The 22455-nt window shown below is 33.5% G+C and overlaps 2 protein-coding genes across 4 annotated transcripts; one reads left to right on the top strand and one right to left on the bottom strand.

The window, feature by feature from the left end:
• Positions 1-640: 640 nt before the first annotated feature.
• On the top strand, positions 641-11297 carry LOC132307729 (uncharacterized). 3 transcript variants are annotated; one of them, XR_009482302.1, is made up of 8 exons: positions 641-1266; positions 4206-4283; positions 5768-5802; positions 5911-5966; positions 8270-8368; positions 9580-9667; positions 10878-10985; positions 11065-11297. XR_009482302.1 is itself a non-coding variant. In XM_059805568.1 (7 exons), the coding sequence occupies exons 1-6, from the start codon at positions 820-822 to the stop codon at positions 9636-9638; spliced, it is 774 nt and encodes a 257-aa protein (XP_059661551.1). In that variant the 5' UTR covers positions 641-819; the 3' UTR covers positions 9639-9667; positions 10681-10952. The 3 variants fall into 3 exon arrangements, 1 of the variants encoding a protein (XP_059661551.1); XR_009482301.1 differs by having other exon boundaries at positions 11100-11297; XM_059805568.1 differs by lacking the exon at positions 11065-11297 and having other exon boundaries at positions 10681-10952.
• On the bottom strand, positions 11266-12701 carry LOC132307730 (uncharacterized). Its single transcript, XM_059805569.1, has 2 exons — positions 12241-12701; positions 11266-11702 (listed from the first exon to the last, which is right to left on the bottom strand). Exons 1-2 carry the CDS (start codon positions 12662-12664, stop codon positions 11632-11634), a joined length of 495 nt encoding a protein of 164 aa, XP_059661552.1. The 5' UTR covers positions 12665-12701; the 3' UTR covers positions 11266-11631.
• Between the last annotated feature and the right edge of the window lie 9754 nt (positions 12702-22455).

Consider the following 22455-nt stretch of genomic DNA (forward strand, 5'->3'; position numbering starts at 1 on the left):
GTGATGAAGTACAATAGCCAACTTTTAATCAAATCCACTGTTCTTAAGTACAAACGGAAAGGTGTGGTAAAGCTAATAATGAGTTTTATTGTTATGAAATTGGATCTTAGAAGGCAAAGGATTGTTCATATACAATTTTCACCATTTAAAAAGCTCAGGCAAATTTACACATTGTCATTCTAAAGATAATTAATATGATTTAAGTGACATTCATAACTCTTGGCACTTATAAGAAGATGCCTCCTACTAGAGTTTTAAATTACACAAAATTTACACTTTATGGATTAAGTTCTTAGTGAACTATAAGCAACGTTGTTTGAGTTTTCACATCACTAGAAGAATATTCACTGAATTTTTTTTTTTTTTTTTTGGGTAGGTAAAATTGTATATATGAAACTGTATTGGGAGTGTGTTCATGCCAGCCTTCAGAAATATATAATAATTTCTCTGACGAGGTGAATGTGAATAATATATAAAAAAAAAAGTAAAATAAATTACTAATATATAGTTATATAAACCCAAAAATAATTAAATAAACTAATGGAATAATATCCACAATGAGAAAGGTAGAACTTCGCTAGTGGGCCTGGGCATCCCTGGTCCAACTCATGTGAAGCCACGTATGGATGAAAAATCAGATAGCGAGAGAGGGAGAGGGAGAGGGGGGTTGCTGTTTGGTCTTTCTCTGGAATCTACTTCATATGGAGCTAGTAAAATCCGCTTGTGTTTATCTTCTTCTAAGGGACTCAAAAAGCCATGAATCTTCCATAGACTAATCAAGATCACTCTATTTTAGGTTGTTCGCTTTGAATATATGCTATGACAACACTCACGCAGATTCCCATCAATTTTTCTGCTTTCAATTCTCTACTCAATGATTCAAGCAAGAAACTAAACTCTTTTGGGTTGAAATTATCACAACCCATCAACTATTACTCTCTCTCGACAATAAAGCTTGCTTCTTTACACCAAAGGAACTTCAAACTAGGGGTTTCTAAAAAAGTATGGTCTTTCATAGGAGTGAGCGGGGGTACAGATGGAATTTTGGTGAGAGAGGAGGGCTGGAAGAGGAAAAAGAGGGTGATTGTGGTTAGGTTCAATCAAGGATTGGGTTTTAATAATGGTAGTGGTGGTGGTGGTGGTGGTGGTGGAGACAACAATAACACTGGGAGGATTTTGGGTAATCTTGCTCTGGCTATTGGGTTGACTTATCTTTCTATGACTGGGCAGCTTGGTTGGGTTTTGGATGCTATTGTTTCCGTCTGGGTATTGCTCTCTCTCTCTCTATATATATATTATATCAGAATGAATGTGGTACATCATATATGAGTGTGTGTGTGTGGGTTGTCACATATTGAGTAAATGTGAACTTACATAAAGAATTATGCAATACTGGACTTACAATTCTTAGATAAACGAGCCTATCATGTGTTTTATGATTTTTTTAAAACATGATGCATTCTGATTCCAAATTTTAAGATTTTGGTGTGAGTTTTCAAAAGAATTTTCTGACATTGTCTGGTTTATCATTGAAATATTTACTGGACAGTTATAATTTGCTGAGATATGTTGATTTTTGTTGCCACTTGTTCTATTTTGATGCTCTAATTGATCTTATATCAATACGCTAGTTTGTATACCAATATTTAAAACTTATTCCATCTATGTAGAATGTTTTAGCCAACAACCTTCTAATGGCAGCACTTGTAGCATGCTGAAGTTAGTTTGACATTAATCGCACATGATCTACATATAGCATTTCCTTTTTACGGTTATATTTTGTTAGTGTATATGTGTTACTCTACTTGGGGTAGAGTTTTTGCAGAGAAAAGATAAAGAATGTTAGGAATTAATCCCTTTTGTATCAGCCGTGATACCACTTGTTAGGAATTAATCCCTCCTTCATTCAGCACAGTGGAAGCTAGACACAAAGAAAATGGAAATCCGAACACCAAACAATGAACAATAATACAAACATTTAAAGAAACACAATATTTAGCGTGGTTCGGCCCAGGTTGGCTTACGTCGACGGAGAGAAGAGAATCCACTCTCATTATGAAGAAGAATTTATGCCAACAGATAGTGATGGACCTGGAAAATTATGTTGGGGAGGGGGGTTTACAAGATCAAAAAATTCATACCATCGTAATAAGCAAAAGAAGTAATCAACCATTATTGATTCAAAGATGGGTTTATATAATTAGCCAATCACATTTTAAGGTATTCACGAAATATAAAGAAGTAAATTTAATGTCTTTTTCCTTGCAAAAAAATTGCATTAAAACTTGGTTGCAAAATTTTGAACCCTCATAAGAGATAAGCGTATACCTGTACAAAGGGCTTTAATCTTACACCTTTAATGAAGCCTTTGTTGAAGTCTTGGACATGAATGTGAACTTGAAGTAGTTGCAGAACCAAAGATTGTGAAAATTAGAGTTTTAATCACCAACTACTGAAATTGAAAATTAGGGTTCTTGGCGGATGGTAAGTGTTTGTGTCAAGAGAGAGAGAGAGAAAGAGAGAGAGATGGTGGATGAGTTGGGGCCTGGTCAGCGATGGGAAGAAATTGTAGAAGCGTTCGGCGATAGGAGGGCAACTGATCTTAGAGAGCATGAGAGAATAAGGAAAGAGGAAGGGTGAGGTCCACTGGTCAAGGTGTGAGGTTTGACGTGTCAAAGACTCAAAGGTGATTGCTGATTACAATGTACACCTTACACGAGTGAAAGATAAATAAAAAATAAAAAATAAAAAATAATAAAAAATTGTCGTTTTTTTTTAGAGACTTTGAACACCAAACCATTTACACGCACTCAATGCTTAGGCATGGTACCGAATACCCGAGCTTTTCGCAATCTACAACTCCACCAGACCCCTGCTCGCTTTCAGTGTTCCACCCTCTCATTTATTATCTCTACCCCCGCACACTCACTGATTTGTATGAGACTACATCTCTCTACTCTTGGTGCCTCTTTGCACCCCACTCTCTCCTCTCTTCTTTTTCTCTCACTCACTCTTCCATTCTTTCTTTTTTCTCCACTTCTCCTCTACATACCACACCTATATTTATAGACGAGCTTTGCCGCCTTAACACACCGTCTTCAGCACTCATAACACACAATCTTTGACTTCATTCATTCATGCACTGGCCATGAACCATACATTTAATGCACACTGTTTCACACACCACCATACATATTCATCTTCAATCATGTGTACACAGATTCATTAGCTCACTTTTTCATTTGTTACACGTCACCCGCCTTGCATACATCATACTCACGTACATAACCAATGCATTTGAGCCAATTAACTCAACATACGCTGATTCAGATGCATCAAATTTGGTCTGATATCATTGTAGAGTGGGTAGAAAATCACAGTAGAGAAGAAAATAAGTATTGCTTCAGTGGCACTTGATTCAACTTTATATGGTAAAAACCCATAAAATACGTAGGACTCTCTACTAATTATATAATACACAATAGGAAAAATATATATATATATATATATGAAAAACAAGAAATCTACCCCTTAATGGAAAATGTAAAACTAACATATTTTTGGTTAACTTTTATTTTCATTCTATATTTAGTGGGATTTTTGAATTTTTGTCCTAACCAAGTGGAAATCTTTATATGGTATCATTTGCTATTTTAGGTGGTTTTTGTGTTTGACATTTTATCTTATTCATCACCATCATCCATTGTCTCTTACCAAAACTAATTTTAAGTTGATAACTTCTTCATTTTTTCTTTTTATTTTAACATTTTTATTTATTTATTTTTTAATAGGTAAGACATACTCATGCACCCATTTTCTCATAATTGGGAGTTGGGACTTAAAACTCTTGACCTCCTCTTTGGAAGGTTGAGGAGCTACCACTCAAGCTATGCTTGGTGGTGAGTTGGTAACATTTGGCCCTACTTTGGTTGATTTAGTTATTTAACTTATGGTACTTTTCTTGATTTGGTTATCTAATATACGGTTCCTTTGGTTATTTAATATACGGTTCCTTATCACATCTATCTCTTAAAATTCAGAGATGTTTTCACGTATCTTTTTCATGCTATAATTCAGTTAATATGCCCAATGGTATATAGATAACTTTAAGCAAAATTTACCTTGTGAAAGCCTTTCTGATTATAATGTAGACACTGAACCAATTTTGTATCTAAATTTGATTTGTGGATACTTTTCACATCCAGCTCCTTGTGGTGCTTCTGCCAATTGTGGGTTTGGGAGCTTTCATTTGGTGGGCAGGACGAGATATACTTCAAGGCAGTGTGAGGCTACTTTAACTTCTTTTCTTTGCTTTACTACTGAAAATCCTTCATTCTGTCTACTGACTATTTCATGGAGCAGATGTAAACAAGCTTACTTGCCTAGAAAAATCATGAAATAAGCAGTTTGTGTTTTGAGGATATGAGTAATTTCTTTACTGATACCTATTAGGTTTTTAATTGTTTTTAAATAGTCTTTCTTTTGATGTTTTCGTAAATTTATGCTATGTTACATGAACTCTTCAAAAGTAGGTGAAGTACCTCTGTTGGAGAGATAGTACTCTAACATGAGTATATGATATGTTTCCAACACTTTTGGTTGGACATGCACTTAGAAAATGTATCCAAAATTTAATTTTATTATATTATCACTTCAAAACAAGTGAAATGCCTATATTGAGCGCTATGTTATTACATAAAGACATTAATTTACTATAGAAATACAATAAGAACAATAAATAATATGAAAATTTAGCAATGTCCATGTGTTCTATTTGGTGATTTGACACGTTTGATGCGTAAATACATACCTGTATCCGACACACGTACCTAAGTCCATGTAACATAGCATTTATGTGCATGTAGGTCGATACATGAGATTTGGCAAAATATGGGGTGCATATGATGGGATTAAATTACACCATCTAGGGAATTCACTAATTCACCCTAATCTTTTTATTGTCATGATTCTTGCATGAGGTCCTTAATTCTTCAGACACAATATCAATTGTTATTATTTGAAGGATTATGGGGGGGAAAAAACTTGCATTTATAAGATGGTTGAAATCTTTTAATTAGTATTTGCCACTACTTATTATGGAGATACTTTATAAGGTGGCAGGTCTGAATAAATTGATGATTCGTGATGCCTTCGAATGTTGTCCACCAGGGATGAATTCTTGTATGAATCTTACAAAATTGCATCAACCATTTTTTCATCTGAAAAAATTTATTGGAAAATATCTAAAGTTGTTTTAAAACATAGGAGACCTAAAAGGTGAGTATTTGTTTTTTAATACTGTTCTATATGCAGCAAGGTTTTTATTAGAAATATGTGCTTACTACATATTAATTGGTAAAATATACTTCGATATACGGCATTTTTTATCAACCCCCACCACCACACCCCCACCCCCCCCCCCCCCCCCCCCCCCCCCTCTCCTCTCTCCTTCCAATGAATTGTTTGCACCCAAGAGGAGTCAAAACCTTAGACTTGATGCTTCTTGAGGCACTAGGGCCAAGTGACTTACCCACTTGATACAGTTACGCACTTTCTGGCACTCTCATAAATACAAAAGATCTTTCGACGTTCATAGAATACATATCTCCTTCTGATGCTGATTTGTATTTCCTTGCAATTTTTTGTAAATATCATTTTACTCTAGCAAATAGTGACTATTTAGATGTGAAAGAGTTTGTTGAACATGATCTGTTGCCTGCTGCGTTTATTAATTAATTCCTTTCTGGAATTTCTGGTCTATATGCAGTGCCCAAACTGTGGAAATGATTTCCAGGTTTTCAAGTAAGATCAGTTAAAACCCATTATCAATTTTAAGATAATTTATGAAACCTTTAAAAGAATTTGTTGTTTTTAGTTATTTAACTTGTTTGCTGACGTAAATTGTTTCAGATCTTCTCTAAATAATGAAATGCAGCTGTGCCCCTTTTGTAGTCAACCTTTCTCAGGTAACAGCTCACTGTTGGGCTCCTCCTTCTTTGGATTTTTAAATTTATTTATTTATTTTTCTTTTGGTTTCTCTCTTTGAATAAAGGTTAACGTGCAAAAAAAAAAAAAAAAAACCTGTTATATACAAAATGTGTAAACCCACCTACATTTTTCAAATCGAGCAAATAAGGACATTTTCTCAATTTGACAACTGAAATACCTAAAATGGCCTTAAACCGGGAAAAAAAAAAAAAAAAAAAACACTTATATGCACAAATTTTATTAAGAATTGGTCAAAATTGATGACCAGGAGGCAATTTCCTACAAATTTCAAATTATAGGGATTTATATACGCATACTAAATTTTCTTATAAATATATATATATATGCGCATACTAAAAAGCAGGGGTGTTTCTTGCACATTTTTTATATAGCAGGGGGTTGTTTTGCACTTTATCTTTGAATAAAATGCAATCATATAACTTGGTAGTTATAGCTAGGTTTTTGGAGAATGGAGTAGAAGCCTTTTGAATTCTGATAGAAGACAAACTTAAACAATGAAGCTTTTTCCCACCTATTTGGAGTTGGCTACATAAATCTTGTCGCTACACTAAACTATTAAGAACCATATTCTCAATGAAACTATTTGCTAACATGTCTTGTATTGCCACGTAAGCCTCATTTTTGATTTCCTCTTGTCGTTGTCTGTCCTCACTGGAGTCTTTGCTTCCCTAGCAAACCATTAATAACAGGTTAATTCTCGTCTTCTTCGCTTCTGGTTCTGCTCCTTATGTCTCACTGTCTATGAACAGCATTAGTCATTCCTTATCTTGCCAGTCGTCCGTGTTGACATCTACTTTTTAGTACTTTTTAACCACTCAACATTAAATACCAATAAGCATGTCTGCCTCTTAGGTTTTCTTATAACATTTATCCTTCAATTTGATAGGTAATGATATTTGCATGACCTTGTAGAATCATTCCTCATCCATCTTGTTCTAATTCTATGGGCAAACCCTCTTTTATTTGTACTCTTTATGGATAAGTAAAGACTAGATAACAGAAATGGTCTCTGGCATTTCTTGTTCTATAATCTTAACTGCTTGCTCATCTCCGTTTCTACTCCACTAGAATAGGATTCCATATGTTCATTGATTATTTTTATAACCTTTTCAATTTTGGACATTTTGAATATGGGGGACGGGGGTTAATTGTCGGATTCTTTTACCTCTTTCAGTAGTCTACATATTTAAAAGTCGACAACTTTTATTGTGAATGCAAAAGTGTTGATAAATCTTGGAGGAAGTTATCTTGTTTCTATTTGGAATTATGATGTTGTTCCACTTACATTTTATTTATTTATTTATTAATGGAATTAGTAACAATTGTGTTTGGGTATGTCGCTTATTTGATTATTTCCTCACCATTTAACTTGATGTTTTCAGGCTGAATTTTTTTGGCTTAATTAAGAAAATTTTCGACTGAGCATACTTTTCTGAACTCATCCAATAAAAAATCCTCCATCTCTCCAAGCGAACGGAATAAATGCTAAAGATGGTAGCATAATTTACTTATTTATGGCTATGGTGCTTATGCTGTACTTGACTAGAAATGTAACCAAAATCAAGGTTAAATTTTGGTTTTGATGTTACTTTTAGTTTGATGAAAATTGATGTGGCACATGAAAATTTTAAAATTTCTCCTTCTTTTTTTTTTTTGTTTGTTCATTTCCAGAACTTTTATATTGTTGGAATTAATAATTTTTTTCAAAATATATGAAATTCTGATTGGTTCATATGTTAAATATATGAAACTTCAAATGGACCAAATTTGCAATTAATGTAGGAAATTTCAAAGCTGAGCCAATTGGAGGACCCTGCCCCAGGAGGCTTTGGCGTTTGTTGAATGCACCTTCAAAATGGGCTAAATTTTCAACTAATGTTGAACTTTTAGAATTTGAGCCAATCAGAGGACCGTACCCTAGGGGCAGGGGTTTTTGGCTTTAGCCTAAAGGCAACATCTGATTGTCAATCTTATTCTTTTTCTGAGGCTTTGTCATTTGTTTTTGTTTTTGCTTTTGAGTGTCTTGATGTATGGCTGATTAGATGTTGATTAGTACATCCATTTCAATGAAAACTCCTTGACTTATGAACACGCCAAGAGCTCTAGGTGGTGATCATTGGGGCAATGTCTTAAGTTTTAGCTGAATGTATAGTTACTTTCTTTTATCCTCCTGCATTTAAATCAATTGGTCATAGAATTCTATGGAGAAGGTAGTCTCACCATATTTTATTTACCTAAAATATTTTGGTTTTTGTTTCAGTGGTAGGTAATGAGTTTGTGAATGATCCTGTGGACTTTCCGGACCAAGCTACGACATTTGGACAAGCATTCAGTAACATGTCTTTTCGTTCCAAGAAAGGTACTCCCTGTAAAGTCCGTTGCTTCTCCTCGTCTAGAATCTGTTATAGAAGGCAGATACTTTGATACAAACACCTGCATTAGATAGTTGTTGAAAAAATGTAAACTGGTTCAATAATTTCAGGTTTGATAAGCCAGGTTCATGCTTTAAGGGGCACTATTTTGGTGCTTCTATTTGTCTTCTGTGACTATGAGATACTGCATCATGACAAATCAAGCCTTTGGTCAACTTGTTTCATGAAATTCTTTTGTTACGGGAGTAATTTGGTGCAAAGGAAAATCCATAATTGACGTATAGCAGTAATTGCTTCAAACATTAGTAATAGCTGATTTTGTCATAATGGGTTACTGAAGTTAAATTTTAAATCATACATAAATTTCTTTCATTTTTAAAAAAGAAAATTTACGGTATAGACACATGACATAACTTGAAAAGGACAAGTTTAGGCTGCCATTAGAATCAATTTTTGTATATGATTGGGATATGTATGACTTCCACTGAAGCATACAGAGCTAGCATAAATGATTTCTTTACAGAGTGAAAAGGAAAGGATTTTGAAATAGTGGTTTCAAATATAAATATAATATAATCAAGACACACATTTCTCCAGTTTCTGGAAAAGAGAGGCAAAAAACTTCTTCCTTCTTATAAATACGATTTTGTTCTAGATGGACAGGAAAGGTGACATAGTCATGGGGGAAAAATTCCTCCAACAAAGAGTTAAGCAGCCAAGTTGCAGGTGTAGGATAAACTTCTTCTTTTTTTAAGAAAAAGATAAGTATAGATTCTTTACTAGCAATCAATTTCCATTAAAAAAAAACTGCAGCCTACAAGTTTTTTTTTGTACATGATTAAGAATTAATGAATGATTTTTCAATACAAACATTTGATCTTGGTATTAGTTGGTGTAATTATTGGATGATTAGATGATTATATATTGACAAGATGTGCTCCTAGTCCTCACTATCTCCAAGTACCAACAAATAAGCAAATATTACTAATTAAAAAAAAAGGGGAAGAAGAGAAAACATCAACTTCACTATCTTTAAGCAAAAATCCTTTTTTCCCCATTCAGATGTTGACTTGTGTCTTCCATTTTGCTGAACTAAAATTCCGAGACAGATGTAATCCATATTATTTCCCAGAATTCTAAATTTATTTTTGGTTTTAGTGGTTTAGAGATCCTGATTTTGTCACCATGGTTTGCACAGGAAAGGACTCTTCTGCAGCAGTTGTTGACATTGAAGCTGAAATAAAAGATGTGGACTGAGATCTTCACCCGAGATGTCCTGGCATGTGGTAAAAATCCTTATATCTTTTAACCTGAATGAACAGTTTACTCCCCCATCCCTCCTCTCAATACAAACTTGCACATATGCATGCATGATGCACCCCAAAGGCCAAATAATAATAATAGAAAAATAAATCTTATTGGAAAAAAAAAATTGTTTCATTAATTGATGTCCATTAGTTTATCTAGTTATCACTAGTCATGCAGTGCACGCTCAAACAGGAAATAAATAGGTGAAGTTTTCCATACAAGTTTCTGATGAAAATTGTCTGTCAGGTAAAATAGAACCAGGATGCTATTGCTTTAGATTTCTGTCATGAAGATGTAAATCCATCAGAAAATCTCTCTAACCCAACAAACCAGAGTGAGAAGGAGATTAAGCGTCCCTTACCCTGTTTGGCCGGAAATGCTTTTAGTAATGTTCTGTGTCTTTCAAATTTGTTTAAAGTACATGGAATTGAATTGGTCCATCATAAAGTTTTTTATTATGAACTTAATTGTTTTGAATGGGACCATTATGAAAAAATAGTAGACATCATCACAGAAGATATGGTGGCAATTTTTTAAATGTTAAGCTGACCTTACAGTAGCCTTCAATGATGGACCGACAGTCTAAGCAGATGACATGTAAAACATGACGCTATTCAATGAAAGTAGAATGTTCTATCAACTTGTCACTTGGAAAGTAGTGGAGATACCAGTAAAGCTAATAAGCTCTTGACATAAACTATATTTAAACTCAAAATTAGTTCATAACGGAATTGCCTTGTGCTGTCGATTCCTTTTACTCCTGCGTACAAGCACTGGCTACCCAATGGTGGCTCCTTTTGCAGTTGACAGAGAACAGTTTAGTTTTGCACCTTGAAGGCTCTGCTTCAATCCCGGAATAGGTTTCATTTCTTTAATGGCCTAAGAGCTGCTTCCCCCGCCTCCAACCAAAACCATCCACACACTATTTCCAATGGAAACATAATCTGACTGCTACATCCGCTAATTCATATTCTACAATTGATTCCCACAGGTGGGGATCGATCATGCATGGCGAGACAATTATGAAGTTATTACTGTATATAAGGCTTCAGTGAATTAATATGATTTTTCTTTTCACTTATTCTGTGCGCTGTGTGTGGAATGGAGCTGTTATAAATTTATACTCAATACACTACAATTTCCCATTGCTTTCTCTCAGTTTAGTTATTTTTTATTATTTCTTTCCAGATGAATTCTATTGTACATGTGGTTTCTGTCCCATTATATTGAAATAGAGATAACCCTCAAGGCAACGGCATTCAATACTGGTGAAGATCTGATGCGGCTCTGCAAATTGTAAATTTTCGAACAATGTTCTCTCTAGCCTATGTTTGTATGTTATTTCTTTACTACAATTTGTTCATCTTCTTCATAGATTTCCGTGGTTGTGTGTGTTTGTTGAGCTTGCAGGTAACAGATCAAAAAGAAGTTAGAGTAATGAGAAGGTTGTTCTTGGTAGTACAATGAATTGATGCAGAAACCACTTGTAAAGTATGATCTGATCAACTATTTCAGATAGTGAATCCTTTGTAGAAAACCGACTAGTCAATGTACTTTAAGCACATCTAAACTGAAGTAATGAGAAGGTTGTTCTTTGTAGTACAATAATTTGTATTCATCTCCAGTATTAGCATACGTAATAGGCTTCTTAGTAATTACAAAAGGCGAAGTAAATCAAAACCATGCCAGCACTAAAAATTAAAAAACACCCTTCACTTTTCACAATCTAATCTGCTTCATACCAGATACTGCCTTCTACTTCCGGTTCTTCCTGCGACCACTCACTCGAACAATCAGACCATCAAAAGCATTTCTACCCACATTCATGGTGAACAATGGTATCACATTCACATCTTCTGGTTTTTTATTTGCACTTAAATCCAAGGGGGCGTATTTTCAAAGTGAAAGTGCTTATCGAATATCTTTCCTTTCCCTGCTCTGTTCATCTTATAGCTCGCAGTGCCATTTCATCACGAATTGCTGGCAAAACAATTTTATCGAATGCCTTTCGACCTGCACATAAACAAATTACTTATATGACACAGCTTCTGCAGTGCATCATACCTTGCATTTGCTACAATCAATGATACCATTATTCCAAATCATTCCCCACCTTTTCCTCTCATTTTCATCTAAACCCTTTGGTTTTTCACCTTTTTTTATTTTTTAATCAACGAATATATTTTTTACCTCTGAAATAATCTTTTGCTCACAATTCATCCACACCATACATTGTATGATGACTGTCGGATGTGATTGCTATAATTTTTTTGGTACATGTAGCCATCAGCTGAGGATGAAGACAGATCATTATCCATGTTACCTACCTTTTACCTCTACAATAAAAAAATACATAATTTATCTCCATTTTTCATTGGTATTTTCAGCATCAACACCAAACCAAAAAGAATAAATAAATGAAATCAAATGCAATAGTATGAAAATCAACTAGTTAAGATAAACGAAAATATAGTAAAGTGTGGATCTTTGAGAACACCACTGACCACCCTAGACCAAAATTATAGGATATAATATGAAAAATTAGACGAACCAGGGATTATTTTGAGGGTCTCCTCTAAGCCATAGTTGACAGCATTCAGGCCGATCTTGGTCCCGATACGGACGATCTTGGCCCGTGTTTCATCATCGGGATAGTACTTGTTCACACCCTTGTCTCTGACGCCGTTAACGGCAGTCCTTCCGTAATTGTAGGAGCTCCTCCACCATGAATCCTTCACCGGCGTCGGATTGGGTGCCTTTTTTTTCAGATTATCGGTCGTTGAGTTCAGGAAATCCATAATCCCCATCCTCTTCTCTCTCTCTGTCAAGTCACTTCCTCTCTCACTCGGCTTCTTGAGAAGGTAAAGCAGAGAACAAAATTTAACAAAAAAAAAAAATATATTTGAACCTATGTATGTGGTGAGAGCACTAAAACGAAATGTTAGGAATCCAATCCTTTTCTTGACTAACATCATAAAGTAATAAGCGGAGTGGAATGGGAATGGAATAATAGTTCTCGTTCTCATTTTCATTCTTATTTTCATGTTTGGTTACACAAAAAAATATCTTATTTTAATAAAATATATATAAATGTGTATATATATATATATATATATGTTTTAAAGTAGTTGAATGAAATGAATTAGAAAATGGAATGATGATTTTCATTTCCATGTTTGGTTGTATAGAAAAATATCCTATTTTTGTAAAACATATATATATATATATATATATATTTATATATGTACGTAGTCGGCCTTTCATTAAATGTTTTATTTATTTATTATTATTATTTTTAAAGTAGGAATGGAATGGTCATTTTTTTAGTTGGAAAGTGAAATGAATTAGTGAGAATCACTATTCTTGGAGAATGGGTAAGAATCATCATTCTAACTTTAAAGTAAGTTACCAAATTAAAGAATGGAAATAAAAACAGTCTATTTCCACTTCATTTGATTTCATTCAGTCACACCAAACATGGCCTCAAGTCTCACTAAATTTTAATAGTATTGTTAATTGACCCATGAGTTGATTTGTTTTTCTTACCGAAAAGTTTTCCTCTCGCCCATTGGTTCGATGATTAACACAAATTAGTTTAAAAAGACTTGGAGAAATGTCCCAGAAGGGGGGTGCATAAGTGTGCAAAAATGGCCGAGCCCGGCCTATAAGATAGTGGGACGGGCCTGGATATAAGTTAAGAAGCACAAATATTTCTACGAATGAGTCATACTTGTGGCGCATATCGACACTTTTCGGATGTGTCCGACACTTTATATATGTGTCTATAAATAAATTTTAATTTTATTATTTCGGATACTTCAATGACACTTTTCGAACACTTCACCGACACTTCTCGGACATTTCTAAGTTTCTAACACAAGTCTATTCAGTGTTCTTGAAAAAAAAATTAATACTATCATGACAAAGTAGTGAAATAATAGTATATATGATATAAAAATTATGATAATAATGGCATAATTTCATTTTCTAATTAATTTTAGAGTAACTCTTAGCATAGAATTAGAAATTATAAATGAATTAAAGTTTTTTAATATTATTACTTAATATATGTATAATAATAAAAATTTATATTATTATGTATTCGTGTCTACGCCGTACCCATGTCCTACTCTATTTAAATTTGACGTGTCAACGTATCCATATTGTATTATATCCATGTTACACAGTGGCGTAGCCACATAGGGACAAATGGGGGCAACTTCCCCTACTGAATTTTTAATTTTTTTAATTATTTTTAATTTTATATGAAAAGATTTTTATATTTGTATAATTGTCCCTAGTAAAAGTTAACATTACACATATATATATATTATATATATAACCAAATGACGTATTAAAAAAAAAAAAAAAAAAAAAAAAAAAAAAAAAAAAAAAGAATATAATCTTTCCAAAAAATATGATTTTTTTTTTTCACTTTCTCAAAATATTATATTCTTTCTTATTTTTCCAAAAAATATAAGATATTCTTTGACACTTTTGACTTTACCACAAACAAATGCGTTGTTAATTTCCATCACATTTTCAATCTTCAACATTTCTCTTTCGGCGAGTTTTCAATATTTCAAAAATTCACAAAATCCAAACAAATACTACAGTGCGGAGACAGGTAATCTGATATATATTTTTTTATCATCTAAATTTACTATTATTATGCCATGAACATTTTGAAAACTCGACTGCGTCCTTTCAGAATATGAAAAATATTCTAAAATATTTAGTACTGTTTAATTTTTACATATATTATTTTGGTTCAAATTATATATATATATATATATATATATATATATATATATATATATATATATATATATTGCCGTTAAAAATTGCCACCACTGAAGAAAATTTTCGGCTATGCCACTTATGCTACATAGGGTATAAGTCTTGGCCCGGCCCGTGACCCATCAAAGGCCTGCTAGCCCGTCCACCAAAGTCGTGATACTTTATATTATGTTAAGTTTTTCATTTTTTACTTTCTATTATGTTAAGTTTTTCATTTTTTACTGTTTTTTAATTTTTATCTTTTACCATTGACACCATATTCTTTTATGGGATTCAAACATTAGTTAGTTTGGATTTTAGAACTCAACTGTTTTATAATAAATTATAAGACTAGTTACTAGATTTTATATAAGACATGTTAAATTTACATAAGACTTAAGTTAATTGTTTTAAAATTTCATGCTTAAGTTTTAAAGTTCCAGTAACCAAAGTAAAGTTTGTGAACTTACATTTTATAATGAATTGTTTCATAAATTAAGTAAAATTCAAATTCATGCAAATGGATTGCTTTACAAAGAAACTAATAATAATAAAAGCCCGTTTTAAGCCCGCAGTCCGTCATGTCAAGTCCAAGGGCCGGGCTTGGGCGCTCTAAAATGAATTTAGGCCCGGCCTGGCCCATTAAAAATTAAAGCCCGCAGACTCGGGCCTGGGCTCCCAAGACCGCGGGCCGGCCCGTTATGCACCCTTAGGTGACTCGTGACCCGTGACTCTTTTTTTGTCATGACTCGTGACCCATGACAAGATATTAAAATCACAAAATATATACGTAGTGTATATATACATATATATCCAGAAGCTCAAACTACAGTAATGACCATGGAAGGCAAATCTTCAAAAGCCTGACCATCCAAAAGATGATGTTAGTTCCAAAGTTGAACATACACTGCGTAGTAAATATGTAGTGCGTGAAAAATGGATCGAGGGAAATAGACATTGAAGATAGAGATGAAGGTATGACCTACGAATAGATGGTAAAAAAATAAAAATACACATTCAGATACCGAGAAAATTAAAAATTACAATACAGAATTTGGAAGCAAAATTTAAAGCTAATGATCATAACATACAGGCACAGCCAAGTCTTAAAATCACAGACATTGTCTTGCATAACACCAGCTATCTGTTTGTCTGATTTTAACTTTCAATACTTTACCACAAGTTCTAAAATGAATGTCTATTTTAGAGTGTCATTGATGTTATTTGTGTTGGGATTTATATGCCTGGTATAGCAAATTCCTATCTAAATTATAGTGACATATGTTCCTAACGTTTCTGAAATATTTATGTTTTATACAATTGGTGAATTCAATGTATTATGTTTCGATTCATTATAGAATTGATAGTGTCCATTTGATTATAAAAGATATTTATATATGTATGTGATGGCGATCAATACATGAATGTAAATAGTAATTATAAATGGTTCATAATCGGTAATTATGGATGGACTCATAATTAATTAAGACTTGAACTGGATCCGCGTTAGGTTGAGGTATATTGCGAGAGTTATCGTATGCAATTGCTCCCTATCAACGTCATGGCATTTGACTCTTAAGCATGAGAAAATTATAGACTCTTTTGTTAGTTAATAATTACTTTGATTTGTTTGGCGGATTCTTCGGGATCCTTAGACCGATACTTTGGATAGTTATGTAATTAATAGTTAGAGGGTTATATTTTCAATATTTGCATCATTGCTACTTGTATTTATTTTGTATTAATTATGGTTGATCACAAAGTAAATTCGAAGGCCTTCGTGTGGTTTTAGACAAAATGATTTATTATATATTTATTTATTAAAGTATTATTTTTGTCAAACAAATGTTTTATTGTGATCGAGTCAGAAATAATCAATGGTACCAAAATAAATATATTAATTAAGTAGTCGGATTGATGGCTTTATTTATCCGATAACTAATTATGCATAGAGAGGTCAAAGTGCAATATTGACTTAGAGGTTATTTATTATTTAATTGGAGTTCAATTAATTTCTTTTAGTGGAGTAGAAATTAATTTATGAATTGAATTGGGTCCATGGACCGGGCCAGTTATTAATTCATTGTGGCCAATAAAATAATAGGCCCAATGGATTCTCACTCATAGCCCAACTTGATATTGGAATCATATTAGATTTGAGACATATGAATTAGAAATTGAGAACGATTTGTTGTTTCCTTTTCTTTATTTTTATGTTGCCTATAAATATACATGGTCTATGTATATTTTATGGGTGATTTTTGGAAGAAGGAAAAAGGAACCTATTTTCTCTCTCTAGAAAATTAGGGTTTATATTCTCATCTAATGGAAGCTTCCACAAGTCTAATTTTCAAAGGTCATTCATGGAGGCATATGAGTGATTCCTAAAAGTAAAACAATTACCAAGAAGATGGAGATCTAAGGAGAAGGCATCTTGCTAAGGGATCTACAATAAGTGAAAATATTCACTTTAGAGGAAAGTTTTAAAGGTTTACGGAACCTTTGATGTAAGTCTTCAATCTGTTAATTGAATGATACATCATATTTTATTTTTGCATAAAACTTGTCTCTATGTGATGAATCAAGATCTATGAATCAAAATCCCTCGAAAAGTTTTTAAAATTAGCACGTTTCCCAACAGTGGTATCAGAGCATAGTTTGATTCATTACTAGAGATCATGTTTTTATCAAAATTCATCATTCATGGATCCAGAATTATATTAATATATATTTTTATTGATGTATGATTTAATATATTGATATATATTAATACATGGTGATGTATGTATAATTGTGAATAGATGATGATGAATTTTTGGGTTATGGATGAAGCTTATAGGTTATTGGAATGTAATTTTATTTTTGGATGAATGTAATTAAGGCTTTGATTTAGCCGTTTGAAAGTTCAATGATGTAATTTAATTTTTTCCATTGTATTTCAAATTGTAATTATTTTTAAAGTCATGTAATCATCGTCAAAGGATGCTATGAAGCTTCAAGAAGGTCCAAGATGGTTAAATTAGGCTTCAGGAATTTCTGGGATTTTTTAGAATTTTTCTGGATTTTTTTTATTTTCGGCAGTTTTCCGGCGACTTTCCGGCGACCGGAGCGCCACCGGCAGTGACTGCAGTGCCGAAGGGATCTAGGAGGATCCAGTGCGGCGAGGTACACCTTAGTACCATGCGCATGGATCCACAACGGTTGGATTGGAGAGAAGAATCAGGTGCAGCGCACCTTTCATGCAACTGGCGCGTGAGGAGCACGCGCCAGCCCAACCAGAAGCTGCACGCAGGCGCGTGGAAGCGCGTCCTTGCGCGTGCGAGCGCGTGGTGGCGCGTGGGGGCGCATGCCACGAGCTGATGCACCTCCCAGGCACGTGCAAGCGCGTGCAGGGTCCTTCGGTTACGTACCAAGCACTGTTTTTGCTTCTCGTAGCGCGTTCAAGCTCCCTAGAGGTGCTGACACGCCGTTGGTGGTCGCCAGAACAACTAAAATAGTATTTAAATGTTAAAAGCTGAATCCATTGGCCATTTGATTTGCTTTTGTTTGTTGTTTATTAATGTATGTGATGCATGGGATAAATAATTGTTGATTAATTATTATTCATGCATTGGATCCATGATATTTAATTAAATGACTTGATTTATATTAGTAAAATTATGAAAATTAATTGGATTTGATTACTAATTAATTAGAGGGCACTTATTGGGAAACGAAAAATTATTTTTGTAAATTATTTTTGAAGTGTGCCTCAAATTAAATATTAGTAAATTATTTAAGTCCAAATATTTCCTAAATTTAATTGGATTAAAATCAAGACGTTTTGCATGCATTATATCATGTAAATGAATAAATTCAAAATCCTAATTATGAATGATTAAAAATTGAGTGGGAGCGGGGATTTTTATACATTACCCCATGGCATTCGTTATTAAAACCATTGTAATTAGATCTTCAAAAATAAGACTTCACGTATGATTTGAAGAGTCTTAATATTACAAGAATGGTTATCTCATGAAAATAATAATATTAAATGTTCATTGTAATTAGATCTTTAAAAATAAGACCCTACGCATGATTTAAAGAGTTTAGATTATAATGACGAGATATTTAATATTTTATTTTTTATTAGAGCTTTAATAACGTTATACACTCAATCTAAAATCAATAGCGTTAGCTCCCCAATGGAGTGGTCTACACTAAGTGATTTTAGAAAGGCTAAACATAATCGGGAATCATTTCATATAGATAGACAAGGCATTGTCTTAAGAGATATGGAGATGATGGGATTTGCCCGCCAATAGCAATAATGAACTTCGCCAACCGAATAAGTTATTGACGTATTGGTTATCCGATTTTTCATGCAGTGGTTAAGGGACCCACATACTATTTTAATGGAAGTGCTCACCTAATAGTAAATGAATCTCAACAATAGTAATAATGAACTCCTCCAACAGAATAAGTTATTGACATATTGATCGGTTGATTTATTATGCTACGAAATTGAGGGACCCGCATTAATTAAAAGGGATTGTTTCACCAATAATGATAATGATCTTTTATTTGAGATTTATTATATTATGTGGTTAACAAACTCATTTTAATTTTAAATATGCATGTTAGTATTAATTCACCTTGCATATTGTATGAATGCATTTATATACAGATTTATTATGTCTAATCCATTTTATTTGCTTGCTTACATATTCTATGAGATTCAGACCTCGTTTATATTGACTGGGAAAGGAACTTAGATATTTTATTCACAACGTAAGGGTACAAAATGTATTTACTACTCCTATACCTAATCCTTTTATTTTGAGATACCGAATTTGACATTAATGCTTTTAATAAATTAGATAAGGCAAATGATACGATTTGGTGCAATATTCTAGAGTTTAGCTCGAATATGTTCCAAAGCTAACATTTGCATTATTTCATTTTCTTCAAGCATCATGTTAAATGTCAATGAGATGTTTTGGTAAGATTAGATAGAGCATATGCCTAAGTACTGTGTCAAATTTAAATACCATCAAGATAGCCTGAGGAACTCCAGTTTGATATCGGATTTTGAAAAATGATTGTTTATTATTTAAAAATTAGCTGGAAATCAATAGGGCTGACTTGGGTAGTAAGTTTCAAGTTAACATGATTATTACCTTGTTACCAAACTAGTTCGACTCTGTTAGAGTGAACTAAATAAGAAATCAGTTTGAGTTCACACTCGCTGATATTCTTATAGAATTGGTAACAGATGAAGGGATAATCAAGAGTATGGACGTTCCTGTCAATCTAACCTAGTCTATACCATCTTCTTCTAGGCCCAAGTGGAAGGGCAAAGCAAAGAAGAAGGATAATAATAGAACTAGGCTAGTACAAAACATGGGTATCTAAAAGGTTAAAGGGAATAAGGCAGTGTATGTTGAGGACGAAGGAAATAGTTTCTTTTGCCGCTAACTATGACACTCAAGGACGAACTGTCTAAGTAATGACGTGGCATAGGAAAATATATATTTAATCATTGAGCCATGTTATGTGGTTGTAACTATTAATTCCTGATGGATAGATTCTGGAGCCACTAAACATGTTTGCAATTCGTTGCAAGGATTTCAGGAATCCAGAAGCCTTGATGATATGGAATATATTTGTACTTGACCTGATGCCAAGGTTGTAGCTAAGTCAGTGGGAGTATTACATCTGAAATTAAAGAGTATGAGGATATTAGTATTAGAGAACTATCTTTATGCACAGAAGGTAGACGATATCTAATTCTTGTTTCACTTGTGGTTTATAAAAACTGGATTATTATTTTGTAAAATTGGTTTTAAAATTGAATAGATATGCGATTGATTCTGGTGCATTGAAAGATGGTTAATATACTATAATCACAAGCTCTTAAGATTTGCAGGATGTGGAAACTAATGTTGCATCTACTAGATTGAATGTTAAGAGAAAATTGTTATTACTGACTTATTGTATTTTTAGTGTCTATTATTGGGTTGTAATCAATCAAAATGAGATTCAAAGATTGGTCAAAGAAGCTTTATTACCTAGTGAGGCAGAGAAGCCTAAACCAACTTGTGAATCTTGTATTGAAGGATAGAAAACCCTAAGGGCTTAATCAACCAAATGAAATAGACATAAAGAACAATTGGAGTCGGTATAGACAGACACGTGTGGTCTTATGAACATCCAAACAAGATTACTCAAGTTTTGGATAAATTTATCTGATGCGACAAGAGTCTTAAACTTTTGGTATATTCTGAAAGTGTCAAGACTGACGTGGAACACAGATTAGGTAAACTTATCAAAACACTTCGATCTGATCGTGGATATGAGTATTTTCTTGGGATAGTGCAAAGACTATATAGTCAATGAGGGTATTGTGTACCAGTTTTTCGCAATTGACGCTCAATGGATTGAGGTGTCAAATAGGAATAACAGAATTTCTGCTTAACATGGTTAGATCTATGAACAGTTATGCTACATTATCTCTTTCATTTAAGAGTTTAGCGTTAATGATATCGATGCGCATTATGAACTGCATTCTATCTTAGTCTGTCTCAAGGATACCGTTTGAGTTGTGTTTTTGACTAAATATTAGTTTGAATCACATGCACGTATGGGGTAGTCTTGCACATGTGCGCTTGATATGGATAAGTAAGTTGGAAGCAGATCATAGGCATGCTAGATTTGATGGCTACTCTAAAGTCACTAGGATGGATTATTTTATGATCTCAATGATAAAAGTTGATTGTTTACACTCACTGTTTATCTATAGGAGGATCATATTATGAATTACATACCTAGTAGCATAATGTTAAAGAATATGGTATGAGTACCAGATGTACCACATATGAACACACTTATTATAGAGATTGAGAATAATATATGAATTCCCTATTGATGCGTCAACATCATCTAGTATACAGATTCCTGCATTAGTACATTGATGTAGTGGGAGGATTATCATCCAATCCGACAGAATCATGTTTTTAGGTGAGACCATTATGGACATCCCTGTTAAACATGAGTTGGACCCAGTAAGCTACACGGAAGCGTGAACCGATATGGATACAGATCGTTTTGGCGAGTTACTATGAAATCAGAGTTGGAATTTATGTATTCTAATAAATTCTGGGATCCTGAAAAACTTTCTAGTAGGGTGATACCTATGGAAGGCAAGATAATCTACAAAAAGATAGCAAAAGATTTCTTAGTGAAAAAATCATGAGTGTACAGGGGAATGTCATTATTTTTCTGATTCTATATATATTGATGACATCCTACTCATTTAGAATAATGTGGAAGTTTTGTTATCAATAAAGAGGTAGTTGTTCAATTACTTTTAAATGGACGATCTTCAAGATGTAAGCTATATTTATAAGATTAAGCTTTTGCAAGATCAGGTTAAAAGGAAAATAGGCTTATCTTAATAATCCTACATTGATAAAGTTTTGAATAGGTTTGGTATGCATAACTCAAAGAATGAGTTCTTGCTTGATTGACATGGATTACTCTCTCTAGTAAGTAGTTTTCCAAGACTGTCAAAGGAGATTGAACAAATGAGACTGGAACAATATGTTTCGGCATATAGGAGTCTCATATATGCCATGGTCTATACCAAATAGGACATCTGCTCATAGTAGGGATAGTCAGTAGATATTAGTCCAATCCTGGACTTAATAACTGGTTTGTTGTGAAAAATATCATTAAGTAACTAAGGAGAACCAATGATATCATACTTATTTATGGATGTGATGATATGGTCCTAGTCAGGTATGCTAGTTCTGATTGTCAATCAGAAGTAGATACTATGGGGTTCATGACTTAGTGTATGTTCACTCAATGAGGTTGTGGAGCATACTAGCCTGCCTATCGAGCTATATTGCTACAATAGTGCAGAAATAGTCCAAACCAATGACCCAAGGTTCCATTGAGGAACAAGATACACTGAAAGGAAGTATCATGTTCTACATGATATTGT

This window comes from Cornus florida, unplaced genomic scaffold (genome assembly GCF_030987335.1).
Source record: "Cornus florida cultivar Cherokee Brave unplaced genomic scaffold, ASM3098733v1 CherokeeBrave_3.0.0_Hap2_Chr05, whole genome shotgun sequence".
Classification (NCBI taxonomy): Eukaryota; Viridiplantae; Streptophyta; class Magnoliopsida; order Cornales; family Cornaceae; genus Cornus; species Cornus florida.

Bases quoted from the DNA above. Each gene is read 5' to 3' on its own strand.
- LOC132307729 (XM_059805568.1), top strand. From the start codon at position 820: ATGACAACACTCACGCAGATTCCCATCAATTTTTCTGCTTTCAATTCT. The intron at 4,284-5,767 runs GTGAGGCTACTT...GTCTATATGCAG, and splicing joins GAGATATACTTCAAGGCAGT to TGCCCAAACTGTGGAAATGA. The intron at 5,967-8,269 runs GTAACAGCTCAC...TTTTTGTTTCAG, and splicing joins TTGTAGTCAACCTTTCTCAG to TGGTAGGTAATGAGTTTGTG.
- LOC132307730 (XM_059805569.1), bottom strand. From the start codon at position 12,664: ATGATGTTAGTCAAGAAAAGGATTGGATTCCTAACATTTCGTTTTAGT. The intron at 11,703-12,240 runs GTTCGTCTAATT...GTTTATGTGCAG, and splicing joins GACCCTCAAAATAATCCCTG to GTCGAAAGGCATTCGATAAA.